The sequence below is a fragment of the Anthonomus grandis genome, chromosome 16 (genome assembly GCF_022605725.1).
Source record: "Anthonomus grandis grandis chromosome 16, icAntGran1.3, whole genome shotgun sequence".
NCBI classification, from domain to species: domain Eukaryota; kingdom Metazoa; phylum Arthropoda; class Insecta; order Coleoptera; family Curculionidae; genus Anthonomus; species Anthonomus grandis.
Window position 1 is genome coordinate 13,298,179 of NC_065561.1, and position 22,089 is coordinate 13,320,267.

General features: G+C 30.9%; 1 protein-coding gene across 3 annotated transcripts in view; it reads right to left on the reverse strand.

Moving 5' to 3' along the window:
- LOC126745843 (uncharacterized) overlaps positions 1–22,089 on the reverse strand; it is a 119,593-nt gene that overhangs the window by 79,662 nt on the left and 17,842 nt on the right. The window contains exons 1-2 of one of the 3 annotated variants that reach the window (XM_050453866.1): positions 20,111–20,208; positions 10,291–10,341 (exon numbers count right to left, since the gene is read on the reverse strand). The exons of 1 other annotated variant lie outside the window; for it this stretch is intronic. In XM_050453866.1, the coding sequence (XP_050309823.1) occupies positions 10,291–10,341; positions 20,111–20,113 (54 nt within the window). In that variant the 5' untranslated portion in view covers positions 20,114–20,208. Of the gene's footprint in view, positions 1–10,290; positions 10,342–12,310; positions 12,379–20,110; positions 20,209–22,089 lie in introns of those variants that run through there. One more of the 3 variants, XM_050453865.1, reaches the window with a different exon arrangement.

Consider the following 22,089-nt stretch of genomic DNA (forward strand, 5'->3'; position numbering starts at 1 on the left):
CACTTAATGTATCACAGATTCAATTAAAAGAGTAACTCAAAGCGAATATTTTCGAAATTATTTGATTTAACTCCTTTGCTATAAACTATTTTTTAACTGTACTAATCTTCATTTACTAAGATCGACTAACTAAATTCAATGTTCAACTGCCTGGAAGAAATTATTTTTTTTCCGGTATTTTTAATTTTATTTCAGACATTTTGAGTACTTTTAAGTGTTTTTCTAGTTACTGGAGTGGTTTTTCATCTTTTGCCAGGTCTTTCAAGTGATTTTTGTGTTTTGTAGGCATTTTTTAATGTTAATTTTTTATTTTCTTCAAGCATCTTGAGATAAAAATTATCAAATTAATTTTAACAACATTTAGGTTTTAGCAGTGATTTTTGACTTTATTCCAGGAATCTGGATCATTTTTTAATACGTGCCAGATACTTGAATCAGTTTTTTTTTTAAATTAAATTTTTTCAGGCTTTTGGAGATTTTTTAAAAATTTTTCAGTCAATTAAAATAATATTTTATATAAATATTAAAAAAATATATTTTTTAGGTCCTTCTAAGTATGCTAGGAAAAAAACAAGGTTTTTGCAAAAAAAAGTGTTAATTTAATGAAACTCTGACCTGCCTGAAATAAATTAATGAATTTTTTTAATCAATTTGGAGTAATTTTTTATTTTATTGCAGGCATTTTAGCATAAAAATCAGGTATATGTCAAGCATTTTTGATAAAGTTTGTATGTTTTTTAGGCACCTATACTTTGCTTATCGTTATTGCTTTTTTTCTTAGTAATTTATCATTTTATTCCGGAAATTTGGGATAAGAATTAACTATTTTTACATCTTTCAGATTTTGGAGGTTATTTTTTAATTTATTCCAGGCATTTGGGGCATTTTTTTATTGTTTCTTAGGCACTTGAACTAATTTGTCAAAGGAATGCAGTATTAAGTAAATAGGCACATATTTTTTCCTGGACATAAAATGTTCAATAGATAAATCAGCTTACCTCAAACCAGTTCCAAAGATTATAGTAAAAAAAATTGAGGAAGACAGAAAATGTATAATAAATACTCTGCACTTTTCTTATAAACTTTTATTGTTTTTTGGTTCAAATATGTGTTTAGACGAGGATAATATGTGTTCAATGTATTAAGAAATCTTAAAATATGTTAAATATAAGGTTTATCTTAAAAATATATTTACATATAAAGCTTGACATAAACAAAAACAATATTTTGATGAATTTGGAAGTGTTTTAATTAAATTCCTTTAATTTAAATTTCAGATTTTGTGTAGGTACTTGCTTGCTTTGACTGTTACTAATTTCTTAACTTTTGGTGCCCAACAGACAAAAACGAATAAATTCGAACTTTTCTATGAATGTGTCTAAAATGAATCGAGTTTTGGGATCTGAATTCATGGCAATTAATAATAGAAACATAATACTCTGTACTTTTCTTACAAACTTTTACTTTTTTTGGTCAAATATGTATTTGGATGAGGATAATTATTAAGAAATCTTAAAATATATTAAATATAAGGCTTGACATAAACAATTGTAATATTTTTATATAAAGAATTTGGAAAAGTGTTCTAATTCAGTCGTCGTGATTTGAATGTTTCAGATTTTGTGTACGTACAACTTGTTTGCTTTGACCGTCATTAATTTTTTAATTTTTGATGCCCAACAGATAGAAACGAATACATTCGAACTGTTCTATAAATGTGTATGAAATGAAACGAGTTCAGCGATCTGAATCTATGGCAATTTATAAATTAGCTTATATATCACATGTTTTTACAATAAAAAAACTCCCTTACAACACCAAACAGGTGAAATTACCGATAAAAATGCATAGCGGTATTATTTTTTCCGATATTCTTTTTCGACTATAAGACCTAACCAGACATCTAGAATTCCAGTTAATCTATCACAAATTCAATTAAAAGAGTAACTTAAAGCGAATATTTTCAAAATTATGATTTAACTCCTTTACTATAAACTATTTCTAAACTGATCTTCATTTGCCCTAAACAATTCTACAATAAAAAAATCTAATGAACTAAGATCAACTAACAAAATTCGATGTTCAACTGCCTAGAAGAAATTAATTTTTTTTCCGGCATGTTTAATTTGATTTCAGACGTTTTCGGTACTTTTATGTGTTTTCCTAGCTAGTCCTGGTTTTTCATCTTTTGCCAGGCCTTCTAAATGATTTTTATGTTTTCTAGGCACTTTTTAATGTTAACTTTTTATTTTCTTCAGGCATCTTGAGATGAAAATTATCAAATTATTTTTCACAACCTTTTTAGCAGTAATTTTTGACTTTTTTTCTAGGAATCTGGGGCATTTTTTAATATTTTCTAGATACTTGAATCACTTTTTTGTTGCTTATTTTGAGCAGTTTAAATACATGTTTTCCAGGCTTTTTAAAGATTTTTTTTATTGACTAAAAAATTAAGTTAATTAAAATAATATTTTATGTAAATATTTAAAAAAAAAATTTTTTGGCTCTTCTTACTCTGCCTGAAAAAAGATAATGTTATTGGCAAAAAGAGTTAATTAAATTCAGCCCTGAACTGCCTGGACAAAATTAATTATTTTTTTAAGCATTTTGGAGTTTATGACATTTTGGCATAGAAATTAGGTATACATCAGGCATTTCTGATAAGGTTTGTATGTTTTTAGACCCCTATATAATTTTGCTTATCGTTATCGCTTTTTTTTGTAATTTTTTATTTTATTCCGGACATTTTTGGGTAAAAATTAACTAACTATTTGAATAATTATTTTGTTACATCTTCCAACTTTTAGAGGTTATTTTTAAACTTATTCCAGGCATTTGGGGCACTTTTCATTGTTTTCTAGGTACCTGCACCAATTTGTCAAGGGAATGCAAGGTTCCTAACAGAAAAAATTGAGGAGGAAAGAAAAAGTATATTACTCTGCACTTTTCTTACAAACTTTTGTTTTTTTTTTTCAGGTTCCAATAGAGTTGTTAAAGTTTGATTTAGATGAGGATAATATATGTTCGAAGTATTAAGAACTCTTAAAATATGTTAAAAATAAAACTTGTCTTAAGAATATCGTTAAATATAAAGCTTGACATAAACAAAAGTAATATTCTCATAAAAAGAATTTGGAAAAGTGTTTTAATTCAGTCTTCGTGATTTAAATGTTTCAGATTTTGTGTAGGTACTTGCTTGCTTTGTCATAAATTTCCTAATTTTTGGCGCCCAACAGATAAAAATTAAAAACTGTTTTATGAATGTATAAAACAAATCGAATTCAGCGATCTGAATCTATAGCAAATTATAAATTAGGTTAGTATATCATATGTCTTTTTAGTCACAAAAATCCATTACAGCACCAAACAGGTGAAATTACCGATAAAACCGCATAGCGGTATTATTTTTTCCGATATTCGTTTTCGACTATAAAACCTAACCAGACATCTAGAATTCCAGTTAATCTATCACAGATTTAATTAAAAGAGCAAATCAAAGCCTACCAGCACCACTTGAACTTCCTGCCCATCAGAGCCAATAAATTAATTTAATTTTAATTATAGAAAAAAGCGACTGTTGTCGCCTTAACTGGTCGCTATGAAATGCATCCTGTTTCCTGTCTTCCCTCGATGCGTTTCATGAATCGATGAAAGTATTATTATTTTGGTCTGCATGCATCAAAATAAGAAACGGTGATGCGTGACATAGTCGATTGATGACGCCGCAAATGAAATATTAATCCAGACATTCCTGGCATATCAAGTTTATAAACGTTCGCGAAAGAATTCGACTTCAAAAGTTCAAGATCCGCAAATTTGATGGTAAAACAGAGAGTCTTAATAAAGTTGTGTCTAGTAAATTAATTCCATGCAAACACGGTATTCTTTCTTGGCCGTCATGCGATCGCAATCGCGAAAAGGAGACCAAAGAAGCCGGCTTTAAATTATATTAAGTACGCGTGCTAGACCAAGCAAATAAAAATGACTTGCACATTAAGATGATGAAAATGCATTGGCAAATCACTCCAAATGAAACTATTAAATACTATTATTGGCATCTCATTCTTAAGTTTACGCCGGAAAGGAGCCAGTGGGCACGAAAATTAGCAAATAAATGGCATTCTTTCAATTAATCTCAAACACCGGTTAACTTTGTCCCAGTTTCTTATGAATTTTAATAAATGCACCACAATATATCTTGTATCATAAGTAATAATTTCCTGCCGGTCAGGCAAAATTACACCTCGAGCTTGGAACCACAACCTGTTAAAAGCGTTTAATCTAGCATAAATTAATGAAAACAGTTAAATAAGAATATTATGTAAGAAAGAAGTTATGGAATTTGACGTGAAAAATATGAGAGCGGGCGAAGGATGGAGAACGACTTCCATTGCTTCAGGCAAGGTAAAAAGAGGACGCCACAAATTAACTAGAAGCGGTCTTAATTTGCTTAAATATTTATAAATGTTTATTTGATTCGGTGCATTTCATGAAATTAGAGACTATTAAAATCAACAGCAATATTAAAAAATTCTTTTTTTCAGCCTATTGTACAACCTATTTTAATATATTGTTCTTTTCTTTATATTTTTAACTGTAATATACATGTAAATACATGTAAAACCAAACTCTTTTAATGTTTTTCTGTCAACAGATTTTATAATTAATAAAAAACTTTATATACAGGGTGTTAATAAATAGATGCCTGTTTTTTTGGATTCTTGGATAAATTTTAAGAAAAAACCTTTATATGAACGTATATCCTAAAAGTCCTAACTTAAGATACCGGGTGGTAAAAACTAAAAAAAAAATATGTTTTTTTTACAAGACCCGTAAAACACCTGTAGATATTTTAGTAATATTTGGTATGCATTTTCTGTGCATCAAAATGCATTTTCTGAGGCTCACTATTTTTTTTTTGTATCAGTGACGTTCATGCAAGGTTTAAAGTAAATATTTTTGATGAATAATATAGTACATCACTATTTACTTAACCTTTTTTGTTTTTTACTTAACCTTTTAAATAATGTATTATCCTATTAAATGGCTACGGCTGATTGTCGGTTCTTGCCTCTGAAATTATTCAAATGCACAAATGACCGATATGCATTTGGTTTATGGTCTTGCCAACGGAAAGTCATTGCAAGCATCTAGAATATAATATGCTAAAATGTACCCTAATGAATGGCACCTAATCATACATTATTTGCATGCCTTCTTCAAAAACTTTTCAACCAAGAAAGCATGATTTTGGTCGCCAACGCGATATTAGAACACCGGAATTGAAGGAAGCAATACTTAATTTAATTGATGAACAACTCGACACCAGTACTAGAAAAATTGATCTGCAGCTACATGTCAATCATATGACGGTATGGACTATTTTAAAGGATTAGTTATTATATCCATATCACGTACAACGAGTCCAGGCTTTACTACGAAATTTTCCTAAGCGTCTTGAATTTTCTCGTTAGATGTTAGAAGTCATCGAGCAAAACCCTCAGTTTTTAAGGCAGATTCTGTTTACCGACGACGACGTAAATTTTTCCAGAGAGGCAATCATTAACTACCCTAATAACCACATTTGGGCATGATAAAAATTCCCATGCCATAGTTGAAGCTCATCACCAACAACAATTTTCTTTGAATGTATGAATTGGAATCATTGGAGATTACCTTATTGGGATTTGATGCGGTACCCCTAGATGTTGAAAGAGTACTGTGGTTTATGCACAATGGGGTTGCTGCCCATTTTAGTTTATTAGCACGTCGTTATTTAAACGAAACATATCCAAATCGTTGGATAGGCCGAGGCGGTCCTCAGTTTTGGGCACGTCGGTCACCAGATTTGAATCCACTAGATTTTACCACATGGGGTCATTTAAAAACTTTGGTGTACATGATTCCGATACTGGATATTGATGAAATCGAATAATTGTTTCATATGCCGTAATTCTCCCGGAATTTTTTATCGAAGTCGTCGACAAATGCGGCGACGTATAGACTCTTGCATAATGGCAGAGGGTGGTTATTTTCAAAATTTTTTAAAATTCATTAATTTCTTTCATTTGGTTTAAAACAAAAATTAGAATTACATCTAAACATTAATAATAAACACGTAATACATTTAGGTAGATGGATTTTATTTTTTTAATGGAATACGCAACCTCGAACAAAAGAAAGCCAAGAAATCAAATTTGCTCAGAAATAAATGAGAATTACCAAATATTATAAAAATATCTACAGGGCTTTTACAGGTATTATAAAAAAAACATATTTTTCTTCAATCTTTACCACCCGGTGTCTCGAAAAGTTACACCTTTTAAGACATACGTTATATAAATTTTTGTCTTAAAATTTACCCAAGAATCTGCCCTTGAATTTTTTCGCATTTATTTATTTACAGCCTGTATTTATATATGGCTAAAGCTTTCTAATAATTGGTTCAGAGGATACACAAAAAAAGGTTAATGAGTGACCAGTCAGAAAGTAACGTTTGAAAGAAGTGTGTGTGAAAGAGGTGTTACTTACTGGTGGCATAAGGGTGCTGAATTTAATAGTGGTAAATATGAAAGAAATTGTTGATCTTTAGAAGCATAGCCATTACAAATAAGTTTAAACAGATCTATTTTATATTGCGCACTTTAGGCGTGAAAGCCACTATTTAATTAGGAACGAATGCGCAATTCCTCAGGTGCTGGCTGGTAAGACTAAGGGTCTTACCTGGGGCTCGATTGACACAAATAAACATGTGGTTATGATAGAAATATATCCTCTGTCTAATTTGTTGAAATGCTTAGTGTTTAGAGAGAGTGGAGCGTCTGGGGAAGCCCTTAATATTTAAGGTGACAGTAGCTAGTCGTCAAAAAAAGAGAAATCCTATTTCTGTATATCTAACTATTGAAATGTAACATTGTGTCAATTGATGTAAGCTCAGATACTGCAAGGAGACCGAGGTTCCGTTTAAAATTCCAAATGTTGACAGAACAGTAAGTGTTTGTGTTCTCTTTATATGATGGTCGAGTTTTTGTCTGAAGACGAGGATGACTATTGAGTGAATTTGCAATTGCAGACACCCATTGACCTAGAGCAACTTTGACAGATAATAAACTTAATTTTAATTCATAATATTGTGTCACTTGTCAATAGAAAATATCTTAAAAAAGACACCTCCACATAATTGCCAAATATTTTTTATCTATTTAAAAAAAGTAATAATCAGTCAAAAGGCATAGAACAACTTAAATTATTAATTTTTCCTATTTTTTTTTGCTTTCTTGGTGGTTTTACCCTGAAGAAGTCGATAAGTGAAAACACGTAACGAGCAAATATCATACTCAAGAAGACTGGAGGGAGGAGAGATATCTTGCCTGTGCTGTGTGGGCCAAATTCTGTATGGCAAGTTCGCTATCCCCACAATGCTATTCTCGGACTGGTGTTTGCTCATTCTGAGAAAGGTACACCAGATCTGCCGATTTGATGTACTTTTGGAGCTACATTCAGACCAACGACGAAACTTTGAATCCTGCTTGTTCTAGAACATCTGTAAGACTCTTGGAATCAATAAAACGAGGACTACTGCATTACACCTATAGTCTGATGGCATGATGGAGCGAATAATTAGCCACCAAAGAGACTGAGATAGGTTTCTTCATTTGTACCTACTGGCTTATTATAGATCGATCATCCATGAAAGCATAGTGGTGGGAAGAGAACTTGATCTCATCGATTTTGCCAGGCATAACTACGTCGTAGAAGAATGGCTGTCATTCATAGTCAAGTGCGCATTTCCATTCAAGATACCAGCGATCGGATGAAGAACACATAAGATATCAATGCCAAAGACCAGAGGTACAAAAACTGTGACTTGGTTTGGCTATATGACTATAAAAGATCAACGATGTTCTTTCTAGAACACACATTTCTTCATTTACTTTAACCGATTGGCTCATTATTATGGAAACCACAAAGACGCTGAGCTGTGGTAAATCAAACCAAAGTCGGATTTGACATTCGATGAATTGATGGCTAAAAGAGTCGGTACGGAGTAACCTGTAAAGTGCAGTAACACCTGTGTACTGCTTTCGCTAAGTATGCTCTGGCACATTATGTAGCTAAGGATTTACAAATGTCTGAAGGAATACCTAAAGGTTTCTTATCTATTCCTCCCTAAGTTCGGAAAAATTCGAGAGCTGCAACGGTCTAACCTCAGATTCAGGTTAACACTCAAGTTAATAAATGAAGAGACTGGTATAAAGATATTCTACCTGGTTTTCCTTGTTGCCACTTGTTTAAGACGCTTTCTTTTCTCTAAAAAAAGAGTTGCTTGCCGAGGATCTAATAAGCCTGGCAATTCCCAAACTCGCATGTGGACTCAATAAACTGGACTGAAAAATGATTCGCAGCATGTTAGAAATGGTCTTTAGATCTACAGGCGTGCGAGTTCTGGTGTGCAGTACAAGAAATCCGTGAAATGAGCTTAAGGAGGAGGCAGTGTAACGATATTGACAACGAAATGCGTAGAATGTCAGCGAATCTTCCGGAATCATGGTCAGTCGATTAAGGAGTCGCGTCACTGCTGGGAGGCAGTTGACAGTTCAGTTGACGTTCATTTCGGAATATTGGAATGATATTTTAATCGGATATAAATAGTAGAAAATATATATTTCTAGTAATGGTAAGTGATCGTGTTTAGTAGTATAAGGGTGTAAATAAATCAGTTTAATATTTTTGTGCGTAGGGTATTTTAATTCATACCCTATCAAATAATAAAAAATGCTACCTATAATAAGTTTTCTGGTATTTTTACTTGGTAAATATCCCGAAGAACTTCTCTTCTTTATTACTTTACTATTGCTATTAACATTAGGAGAAGAGAGCCAAAGAATTAGTTAATTAGCCATTTAATCATTGGATATACAAATACATATTATACACTTTAAAAAAATATAAGACTGTTGTATTTACATTTAAATTATTTGAGTTAGTAGAAGGTCTTGTTCATAGACTACCAAAAGTTTCAAAGGTCTCACCTCACAAATTAATTATCCTACAAAATAAATTAATACATATAACAAATATGAATTTAAGAATAAAAACGCTTGAAGGGATAATAAAGAATGTGAATTATCTAGCAAATGTTAGTAATATATGATAAGAACTATTGGAAATAAATATAAATTTATCTATACATAATAAGAAATTAAAATTAATGCAGAAAAACAATTTATTTAAATACTGAACAATTTTTATTTTTTTAAAATAAAAAATTAATATTTTGACCCCATTATGTTTAAAAATAAGGTTATAAGAAGCCTAGAGTATTAGACCTGACCCCACAAATTGATGACATATTTGTTCACTTTTCTATGGTTTTGCCTTGAAGTTGTCGTTGAAGCAGAAACACGCATCCTTACATTCTTGTGCTTTTCTTGGGGAATTTATATATTTTCATATATATTGAAATTTAAATTAATTAAATTATTATTGAATAATATTTAATGAAATATCCAGGGTGTTCCTACTGTCAAAGTTATATTATTATTATTATATAATTAAAAATATGTTTTGCTCTTCTTATTTTTTTTATCGTATCCTCTTTTTTATTTTAAATTTTTTGCTGGCTACCAAATACTTTCAATATTTTTTTTTCTTGTTCAGCGATATTTTTGTTTACGGTATTTGCAATTTAAAGACTGTCATAAACATTATATATCATGATAAATAAAACTGATAATAAATAAAGAAGTGAGTAAAATAGTCTACCATTTCAGAGAAATAGACACAGGAGATGGGGCAACAATCCAACCTCTGAACTTTCATCCAGTTCACAATGTTCAATTTGTGTTAAAAAGCTTCTAAAGAGGTTTGGAGAAATTAGTTTTTTTATTTTCCTCTTCTGCTTGTCTTGGGTTAGTGCACCTCCTATGTAAAGAGAAAATACTCCAGAAGAATATTATTGGATGAACAATTTAGTCGGGAGGATTGCGTGATTCAGAAGGTTTGACATTTCTTCCTTCTTCGCTATCTTTGAGGATGCCAATCAGCCAACAGGATGCTGAACCGTAGTCTTGACTGCTAAGAATCTTCATTAAAACACTTTCGTAAAGTAGTACTATTATATGAAATCAATGCTTAATTAAAATATCATTGTTTTACTTGTTGCATACGTATTGACTTTCTTTACTTTTTTTAAGATGCATACATGTTGACTGTTACTAAATCTATATATATTCTAAAGTTTTTCTAGAATAAGCTTTCAGTCGATATCTATGTATAATAAATACTTACCAATGTTACCAGGAGAAAGTATCTAACTTTCGCAAAATTTTGCTTGCCTACCTGAAAAAAATAAAAAGAATATTAGGATGCTTTATATTTAGGCACTATAGTAGTTATAGTTTTAATATAATTTAATAAATATTTACGAAATTCACTATCAATTATTGATAGAGATTATGAGATTGAATCAAAAGTCCAATTTCTAATAAACATTCTTATTTCAAACAAAACTGCTTGAACATGATATCTGAAAATCATCACAATATCATGCAATCAAATACTTTGTGAAAATTAAAATTGATTAACTTGCTACCAAAAGAGAGAAGGTACGGTCGGAAATAATCACGAAAACCTAAAAGACTGAAAAGTAACAAAAATATAGATTAATGTTTTATTCTATGAAAAGGGGACCGATATGCATTTAAGTTATGCATTTATAAAAGAAAAATATATCCGTGTATCATCTGCATTATTTCTTTTATTATCACTTAATATTACGATAGCAAACTAATTTTGAAAATCAATATAGTAGATTCATTGCTAACAAGTAATCTAAGTATATCAGCGAAAATCAAAGTCGTATATTTGAAATTAATAATTATGATTTAAATATTCCACAATTTGACTTTTTACTAGTTTGGCTTGCCTTTTGTTAAAAAAAGAACTTTTTCTATCCACAATTATTTATATAAATAAATTATAATATATATTAATGCTATATACTCTAATTAAATCATAAATATAAGCTGTTGTAAACTAATAATGTAATAATATAAAATAAAGTCGAATAACAAAATATTGTCTTTATCGTTAGAAATTGGAGTATGATTCACAGTTTACCTGGTGAATTTCCAAAAATTGTTTATGGATCCTTGCGATATTCTATTTTGGATCCCAATAATATTTTTAAATGACGTAAACACAATCTGAGAATTTAAATTAAATGTAGTTTTGTCAGATAATACAGCTTAATACATTTTTAAAGAGCCAATTGTGCATGGTAATTGTTCTGTAAATTAAAAAACTGTTTTCAATTAAAAAGGTTTTAATTTAACACGAATTAAATAAAAAATTAACTTAAATTAAAATTTATTATACAAAAATTTAAACCCAGCAAAATATTTTTTTGGTAAAATATCAAACTTTTTGAATTCTGAACGCACAACTATTTCAAAATGTCCTGAAAATTGTCGTACCAATTTTCTCTTTTTGGCCATTTTTAGGAATGCAGATCAGCTTTTGACATTTTCAGTACTTTGACATTTTCAATACACCTTTGAAACGATTATCATGCATTTTTTTAATTGGTTATAATTCTATTATATCCAGGTTGTTTTCAAATGTTGATGTAATTTTGCTTAATTACCTTTTTCGTACAAAATAATTCATATAACTAACCACAACCATTTAACTTCTCAACAATTACAAACCTTTCCCATAAACCACATAAACCTCAGGAAATTTCACAGTAATTACTGTCCCCTGTATAACCCGAAACCCCCTACTAAATCCTCAATTTCCGATTCATAAAACGGAAACGACCTTGCGGATGAGCGAATACGATACGATAGCAGTACCATATCCGATATACTAAATGATAAAATTATTTCAGTATAGAGTGATAGAGATGGGGGAAGTAACTCTCCCACATATGTTAAATCACACGGGGGTTACCGGAAGAACGCCAGCCGCTGTGACGGAATTTAGAAGCGTGGAAACAAACATAATAAAAGGTGGCATCGGTAGCACTTCCACTAGGAAGCTGCATTTTGTGTGTATATGTAGTTTTAGGGAGACATGGGTAAATGGGCTTATTTGATTTGTGCAGTGATTTGAATATTGGCTAACCAAAATTTTGTATGTACTTATCAATTGGTTGTCAAATGGATTCGCTTTAAATTTATCTACTTTGGAATATTTACCCTTTTTGCATGGTTTGACGTTTAATGGGTGGTTATTAATTTATACAGATATTTCGTTTTCATGCCATGCTCATTTTACCATATTAAAATACTTTTTGCTTCTTTACCTTTCCTCCAATTTTTAATTGATTTGGCCATTTGGTCGATGTTGCTCTTAAATCAATCGTATACTCCTCAAGTTTTCTAGTTTGGATAAAGGGTGTTTCAATAAGAACGCAAGATTTGAATTGCCCGCGATGCTGGACAGTCATAATGTCACATGATAATGACGTGGCAGATCGAAAGTCGACAGGAACATGTAGCATTACACGGTAGAATAACAGGTCCTGATTGTCAAAAATTATCATCAAAATGGTAAAAGTTTAATTGGTGTCCAATTTTCGGTCAAAATAATGTACCTAATAATTCAACTACTCTAAAACGAATAAATAAAACATTTCAAAAGTACTGGTTTGCTTGGTGATGTGAAACACGATTTGAACTCATAGAGGTCATTCAGAACTAAACATCATGGCAGTTTGCGAGAGTGTGACAAAAAGGCTAAAGAGGTCAATTGGTCATCGGGCATAAAAATTGGACATTTCAACAGACACTTTTCAGTAAATTGTCATTAAAAATTTACAGCTGCATGCCTACACAATCCAACTGACTTAACAACTTCTGCCAGCAGACCATGAACAGCGAAGAGAATTCACCAATTGAATACTTGAGCAAAATGCTGATTTTGCAAACAAAATCATTTTCAGTGATGAGGTCCATTTTTACCTCGATATTTTTGTTAACAAACAAAACTTTTACATTTGGGGCTTAGAAAATCCGCGAATGATTCATTAGAAAGCAACCCATCCATAACGTGTCACTTTATGGTGTGCAATATGGTCTGGAGGAATAATTGGACTGTTTTTCGTCGAATACGAAGAAGGTAATGCAATAACGGTCAACGGCGAACGTTATAGTGCTATGAAAACACAATTTATTAAGTCTCATTTCAAAACTATTGAACTTGATGAAATTGTTTAGCAGGATGGTGCTACATTTTATGCCGCCGATATTAACGATCTTAAAGGAGTTTGCTTCTGATCGTGTCATTTCTCAATTTAGTCACCAGAATTGGCCTCCACGTTCTTGCGATGTAATGCCTTTATACTTCTGGCTGTGAGGTTATTTAAAATCACACGTTTATGCCAATAAGCTTGCAACCACATGTATGAATCTTGCATGGTGAAAATCGGAATCGTATGTCGGCCATCTTGCTTGGCAAAATTGACAGGGGGCTGACAGACAGTTGACTGATAAAACATCATTTGTCATTGTCATACCATCTGAGTTTGTTTTTCATTTAAACGAATGCAAGCGTGGGTTGAGTTTGCTATTTGTTTTAAGGATGTTATTTTAATTTCATGACTTTTTTTCTAAAAAGTTCCCTTTCAATGTTGGGAGTAATGTTTTAATTGATTTGGGTCAAGCCATTCCAGGTTTCTGTCTAGTCTTTAATAAAATCGAATTCAGTTGATTTCAATGAAGAAGTTTCACTTTTCAAGTATTTAATTTTTGATTATTATAAATACATATTACAAAATGTCTCGCCTCTCATTTTCTATTCAACCATTAAAAATTGATTTCAAATTATCCTGACAATTTCCTTGATGTAAGAGTATGTATATTTTAAATTTATTGTTCCAAGATATGTTGTTGTCTGCAAAAAGTTGTTTTCATTTTCAAAGAGTTTATTTTGTTTTGTGGATGGATATATTGTTTCTTTAGATAATAATCTGCTATAGAATTTTTAATTAATTCTAGAAATTAATATTTAAATTATAATTTAAATCATTTTGAAATGTGTTTAATTTTTTTTAGGAAACAAATACAAGTACATATTAAATAAGAATAATTGAATCTATCTATTGAATCTATGTGTAAATAAAATGAGGATATTATTAACTTAATGGGAATGCCTTTAGATGTATGATAAGAAAATAGCACAAAAATGTTTTAAACATTTTTAGATTAATTCTAATTTATATAATGTATGTTATAATAAATTATTGTATATTATGTATATCATTTTAAGTATTTTTTTTCAGGAAAATTAAATAATAAATGTATTAAAGAAAAACATTGTTTTATTTCCATTTGTCCAATTGGTGATATGTCGTACACTATTGTTAATAGATTATTGTAGTAAATTAACTCATTTAGATATGTAAAATAAAGCTGAAAAGTTTTATTTTTATTCAAATCAATATCTGATGCTAACACCTAATCAAAAAGGCCCTTTTCTCTATGAGTAACCTTTTTGATTAGGCGTTTGCTTTAGATATTACGATTAAATGATAAGATTGTCAGATTAAATGAAATTTAATTTCCCGCTTTAATTTGGCCACGCCTTTCTATCATTTTGATTGGTACTGTCAAAACTGTTAAGTTAGTAAATAACTAGCTGATTTTTCAGAAGAATTTCTATCAGTTTGTATGCAACCACCACTTCTCTATATATTTGTGTTCTGTGCTTGCAACCATCGAAGCATTGAAAGCCAAAATTAGACGCTGTATTAATTAAATACCACCATATGTTACGACACAATAACGTTATTAAAAATTGCGTCAAAAGGGTCAATATTTTATTTCATACAGAATTCCCAAATGTTTATTTTCTAAATCAACAAATATTTAAATACTTCAGACAACCATGAACTTATTCAACACTGAAATCTTGCGATCTTATTAAAACACTCTTTATTTTCCAGTAAAGCTACTCTATATAATATACTAACTACTATTTAATTCTTAATACTAAACTCTCCAATACAGTTTTTGGTTTTATTTACTCTATATGCTATTTTTCGTAAACAGTTGCTAAGCTGTGTTGGAACATTGCCATTTTGTCTATCCTCTGTGGAGCTATTTTGAAGCTGTTTTGGTCCAGTGTTAAGTTTTAAGACCATTGGTAAATAAGTAAAATTTCCTAGTAGTTTTAGTAAAAAATTCACTTTCTTGCTCTTAAGATCTGCACGGTTACCATAATGTCTTCTTCTTCTTCTTCTTCTTCTTCTTCTTGTGTACTTATATAACTTGTACAATAAGTAGATCTTTGTAATTTAAGAAGAAAGAGAAAAAATAGATAAAGTGGAATGAAAAAGATCCTAACCTAAAAGGAGATAATTTTGTGATTATATATTATAATTTGTTTTATTTAATATTTCTCTAGATCTGTTTAAAAAGCCAATAATTTTATTTATTAATAAGATTTTTATAAAAATCTGCGTTTGTTTTTTTCATTTTAAAGAGTCTTAAAACATTTCTTTTACCAATATTTCTTATTAACTATATTTATAGAGGCTATAAAGCGTGTTTTCTTTTGTTGCCAGCATCTTTTTGTATTTATTATATAAATGGAGCATTTATGTGAGTTAACATTATTCTCAGAAAACATATAGCTGTTTAGCAAGTAAATTGGGTTTGCAGTGTGCAGTATATATACAGGGTGATGCATCGAAAACGAAACAGAGGCATTATGATGACTGACAGTTCATTTTTTTTGGAAAAACGATTAGAACCGTCGATTTTGTTTTCGTTGTTTTTATGAAAGGAGCTGATTAGGCGTTATGAATAGTTATTATGCTTTAGTCGCTTATTAAATATAGAGTATAGGTTTAAATAGAGTTTCTTAGTTGATATAGAAAAGTCGCGCGGGTACCTTGTAAGTGTTTCTCACTTACAATAATAAAAGTTAATCAAAACAGAAATATTTGAATTTTATTTATCCCATATAACTAGACACCGCCCTTAAATCAATCAATCAATATGCTTTATTGTCAAAAAATTTAAAACATTTTGTAGACAAAGCTACACATAAAAAGCAAAACACACAAATATATAAATCAAAATACAAGTACTAAATAAATATATACAAAACTGGGTACAAAAGACATAAATGTACCTGGTCAAATTTCTTATACTAAATGTAAAAAGTAAGAAAATAGGAAAGTAAATAAAAATAGTAACAAGAAAGTAAAAATAAAAAAAGTAAAAAATGTAAAAAGAGTAACAAAAACAATAATACAATGTTTAAAAAGTCATAAAAAAATTTATAGAAATTTAGCAATACAAAATATTGGTATTCTACATCATAAAAAATTTAATAATTAGCCAGTGCGTGCCTGATACTCAAAAATTAATATTAAAAAAAATCATCTACTGATTATATAAAGCTCTCTCCAGTAAATATGATTTCAAAGCATTGCGAAATCGAGAAAAAGATGTCAATGATTTAATTTCCAAAGGCAAATGATTGTGCATTTTTTAGCTCCATAAAGAATAGAGCTTTTTATTAATTCTGAGCTTGGGATTGGCACATAAAGATCATGCTCTGCGTTTCGAAGTGGATAACTGTGAGATGGTCTATTAGGAATTTCTGATATATGCTTGCGAACCAAGCAAATAGATTCAAGAATGAATAAAGATGGAAGAGTTAATATTTTAAATCTTTTAAACATTTCTTGGCAGTGAGCTCGACTATCAAGTCCTAGTAAATAGCGAACCGCTCTCTTTTGTATTTTAAAAATAAAAATTTTAAAAAACTGAGTCGCACACTATGTGCCCCAGAATCGAAGGGCGTAACGAAGATGACCTTCAAAAAGGGCATAATACACTATTCTTGATGACGAAAGATTTAATTCTCTGGAAACTGATCTTATGGCAAAACAAGCTGACTTTAATTTTTTAGATAATACATCAATATGTAATTCCCACTTCAAAGAGCTGTCAACAATAAGTCCCAAAAATTTCGCAGATTCAACAACGTCCAAGCTGGTGTTGCTAAGTACAAAGGGTTGGATAATTGGACCTTTATAAGAAAAGACTTTAGTTTTTGAGATGTTTAAGCAGAGAAGATTCGAATCGCACCACGATTTAATGTTGATGTTAATGTTGAAGTGCCGCAACATCCGGATTGCTCTATGTAAAGCTAGTATCATCGGCAAAGAGACAGATTTTGCCGCTAATGTTAAGATGCGCCATATCATTAATAAACAGCAGAAACAGAATTAGGTCCAGAACAGAACCTTGAAGTACCCCACATTCTATTGGTCTGCTAGAAGACATAGCCGTATCAACCTTTACAAGCTGACTTCTGTAGCTAAGATAGGACTTAAACCATTCGAGAGGCGTTCCTCTGAACCCATAGTGCTGTAATTTGTTGATCAAGATAGTATGGTTTACACAATCAAAAGCCTTAGAGAAATCACAGAAATAGTTGCTGTTGAATGATGATTGTTTATACTGGAGTAAAGACTGTTAAAAAGGGAGAACATAGCATCATTAGTGCATTTATTACTCAAGAAGCCAAATTGAAGCTCTTTATCTCCACCTTTATGCAAGAGAATAATTATTGCAGTCTTAAGGCAGTTAGCAAATACCCCATTTTGAGATGATTTGTTAATTAGGTTTCTCAGATGGTTTAAGGTATGATCAGGCAGATTTGAGAACATTTTTAGAGTAAGACCATCTGTATCAGATGAAAATTTATTTCTTATTTCATTTATTGTACTTTGAAGCTCTGTTATTAGTACAGGGGTAAAAAAGAAACTCTGTAAGTTTTTATTAGAGACATATGAAAGTAGATCATGAGAAGGTGTTATAGTAGTCATTAGGTTTTTAGCCATGTTTACAAAGTAATCGTTGAGATTCTCAGGTATGATAAAGAGCGCGTGTTCCTTGCAGACACACGTAAGCCTTTAGTGGACCAGGGTTTATGATGCTTAATTTTGATGGGTCTATAAGGAAAGGACTTATTTGCAATACTTGACAAGGTCTCTATAAATCTAGAAAACTCACCATCGATATCATCAGAGATAAGACCCCAGTCAGCTGTTTGGCATAGATTCTTGAACTTCAAAAAAAAATTTTTACCAAAAATATGGCCTAATTTACGAAAATTATTTTTGCTTGTGTCAATAGTAAATTTGGCTAAAACAGCTTCATGGTCAGAAAAACCTGAATTGAGAACAGTACAATCAACGAAGTTCAGAGTAAAAGATGACACAATATAGTCAATGGTGCTGGATTTAAAACTATTTTTAGTTATTCTGGTTGGTGAATTTATATGCATTAAAAAACCCATTGAATCAAAAATAGACTGAAGAGATTCTTGAGCAACACACACACTGGAGTAGTCAATATTAAGGTCGCCACACAAAATTAATTTACTTTTTAGAGGCATGGATTCTAGCAAGCTTAGTTTTAGACAGAAAGTCTGTACATCAGCGTCAGGTGTTCTATAAACACAAACAATATAGAGGTCATATAACTTATGGTGAACTTTTCAGATAATAAGTTATCAAACTTAATCACTGGTGAAAAATCGGTGATTATAGTACATCCATGGGATAAATTACTTCTGTTAAAGCTTGCTATTGTAATGTAATTTTTAATAAAGACAGGTTTATCTATGTTCACCAATGTTCAGTTATAGCAACAATTTCTGGAAAACTTAGCTCTTCCAATAAAAGAAATAGATCATTAGTTTTGTATCTTTAAGGACTGAATATTAAATAGAAATACACTAAGCTTGCTATTGTTCGATTTATCAGAGGGTGCTTGATCCTCTTTTCGCGTCAGTTTATCTAAAAAAAATTATTTCTAAATGGGGAACCGCTAGAAAAATAGTTAGCATGACTTTCCCTAACTTTTTGAAGCCGTAAAAGTCTTTCAGATGAAAAAAAGGATCTAAAAGCAGAGAGGTCTTCTTCAATTTCATCCGAACTAATACCATAGACGTCGTGGAAGCGGTTATAAAGACGTCGCAGGGAATCTAAGTCAACTGGTAGTCCAGCATTAATTTGAAACTGGTGTTGGTATGCCTTTCAAAACATACATTTGAGGGTTGGTCGTGGAGGAATGCCAGGGTTTTTAAGATAGATGGGTCTCTCAGTCTACCCAGCAAGTAACGTCCATTATCAGCATCCGAACTTTGGGACAGCCGCACTATTGGTGGAATCATCGGGTTTATTTGTAACCCATCATCGTCTTTGGCCTTCTCCACAAACTTGATGGTGACTTGCTTCCGTCCTAGTGACTTGCTTGCAGCTATCGCCTCTTTATCGGAGCTAATCGGCCTCTTGAAAAGATCTTGAATGATCCACTTTATAATGAAGTAAAATTCACGTACTTCAATTCGGTAATTTGGGAGATTTATTAATGTACGTAATTAAGTTCATTAATAAATGTATTTTATATAAAGTGATGCATGCCAAACCCTGTCAAATGTTTTCTCGATCTCACGAGTAGACGTATACTTCTTTTTGTAAAAACCATCGACAACGTATTGGTAGATGTCTGCACTATTCTACACTACTCTAACGGACAACTTTATTTAAGAATTTTCCTAAGCATGTTCAATTCTTCCATGATAATGGGAATCAAATTTCTTCATACGTCATGCATGAACATCTTTATATTCAAAACATGTAAGGCATGTGATGGGAGGGAGACTTCATTTAACAGTCAAGGTGGAATTTACTTATTACCTCAATTGATACTTTAGTACAAAACCAAGAAGGGTTGAGAGAGATTATTAAAATATAATAGGACGGGTACGAAATAAAACACGCAGATTGTTTTATCTTCTATTGAAACCGGTTCTAAATAAACTAACCATTTAAGACAAAAAAAATATCTATTGTCTGTGTTTATATTAACACCATTCAAATTTAAGAGAGGCCGATGGTAATAAATTAGATAAGTAAAGTGCAATCTCTACGGTGTCGAATTATAATTTTTGCTTCGACTTATTTGATATATTTAATAACAGAGATAAATGATAAGTCGAATTTCTGTAAAAAAAAACCTATTTCAAAATTCATTTAATAGACTATTATATTAACGAATTCTGAAGGATTCATACATACCATCAATATTAATTTTGATTAAGTTCGCTTAACATCTAAATAATCACAAGCATAAAAGAGTCTGGATTCCACACGATTAATCTTCCAACCTTCGCCAGGACTCATTGATTCTCTATATTTATTACCCGAGCTCACACATATATTGTTTTAGCAATCAAATAATCAACAGCGAAGTCTAATAATAAAAGTTAAGCTGACACAGACGTAATACAAAGAACCGCAGTGTTAACGTTATCTTTATTACACCAGGCTCCAGCGGTCTTTCTGCATATTATTCCGCTTATTTATTAAGGGTTTTTGATTTACTGGATGCTTATTTACCGGTGTCTTAACCATTACTGCACATGAGTCTGAGAATTGTTGATATTTATTTAAGATTTACTTCAGACCCTGTAGTTTTAAATTTCAGATCCCATTAAATCAGCAACCAACGTTTTTAGATTCAAATTACATAAACAACAAAAATGTTATTAAAAACTGGGGCACTATTTCATAATAATCGCTTGTAAATCAATGTAACGATCCCACACCAAGACAAGTAGCAACTGCATGTGTGGGAATCCGGCTTCTTTTACATAACCTCACCGGGGCCTTAAATCTTACGTCACTAACAAAAGAGAGTAAAAGGGGTTTTCACAGGCCTTGCAAATTATTTTCTGAAATATTTATTAATAAGCAAAACAATTTGCTTTCATCTTGTAACGGTTTTGGTTGTTTGATTGATCTGATGGTCATAAGGCAAATTACAAAACTACCTGCAAAGCCGGACCACACCTAGATGGATATTTTTAAAGGGCGTTACTATAATGTAGGCTTAGGGGGTAAAAACCCTTCGTTATTAAGGTAAGTATGTTTGACTTATAAGCCGCACCTTGTAATTTAGATATTGCGTTGGCTTATTAACCCCAGTGCAGATACAAAAAGGGTATTGGATCATTATATAAATTGGTAAGCTGTTAAACGCTTTGTATATGTATAAAAAAGTAATGAATTTTTATGCTATTTACTTTTAAAATTAAGGCTAATTATATACATTCATAAATGGAAAATGTAAATGTCACCCAATCTTGTGAATTTCAATTTATAGGAATTCCAATATTTATCCTGAGATTCTGATTTGATTCTGGTATTATTTGCAATAAACCTATAATTTATATAAGGTAGAATACAAATAGATTAATTTTTATTTTATGTCTTTTTATTTATTGGCCTATTTTGCCTAACGAATGATTCAAAATATTAATAAACTTAAAGTAAGGAAAAATATAACTCTAGAGCAACCATATCATTATTTAATTCGAATCATATTTTGAAAATTGAAACGTAATTGAAAATAATAAACGATTTAAAACGTAACTTAGAGGCCAAGGCTTGTTTAATTTTTTTTATGGCAATTATAATTTTTTTTAACAAAATCATATAAAAAAGAATGCTATATCGGATTAAATTCAATCATATAAATTTTGATTATTCAGGCATAACTTAAATGGACATGATATTATTTTACCAATTATACTATTAAGTCCAAGTATATCTAAATATTTTAGCAAAGCTTTAAGCAAAATTGATTCAATCGTTCATATATCTGATATTACAACATTATTTCTATAAACCAAAGATTTATAGTGACCCCACGAAAAAAAATCTAGCGAATTTAAGTCGGGAGAACGTGCGGGCCAAGGTTTTATACCTCCTCGACCTCTCCAATGATTAGGATATGTAATATCCAACTAAACTAAAATATGCCGTAGCACTGTTATGCAAAAAGAACATTTCTTCTCTCATTAGAATACGAACTTCAAGAAATTCGTGATACACCTCTTAACTGACTTAACTAAGTCAGTTTTGGAGAATCGTCTGAAAATATGATAGGGGTATAAAATTTTTTTTTAAAGAATATTCGAAGCTGTAAAATATCTAATGTACAACAACTAAACAATTTTTTAGTGCTGTTAGTGAAGCTTTTCTTCCTTTATTTG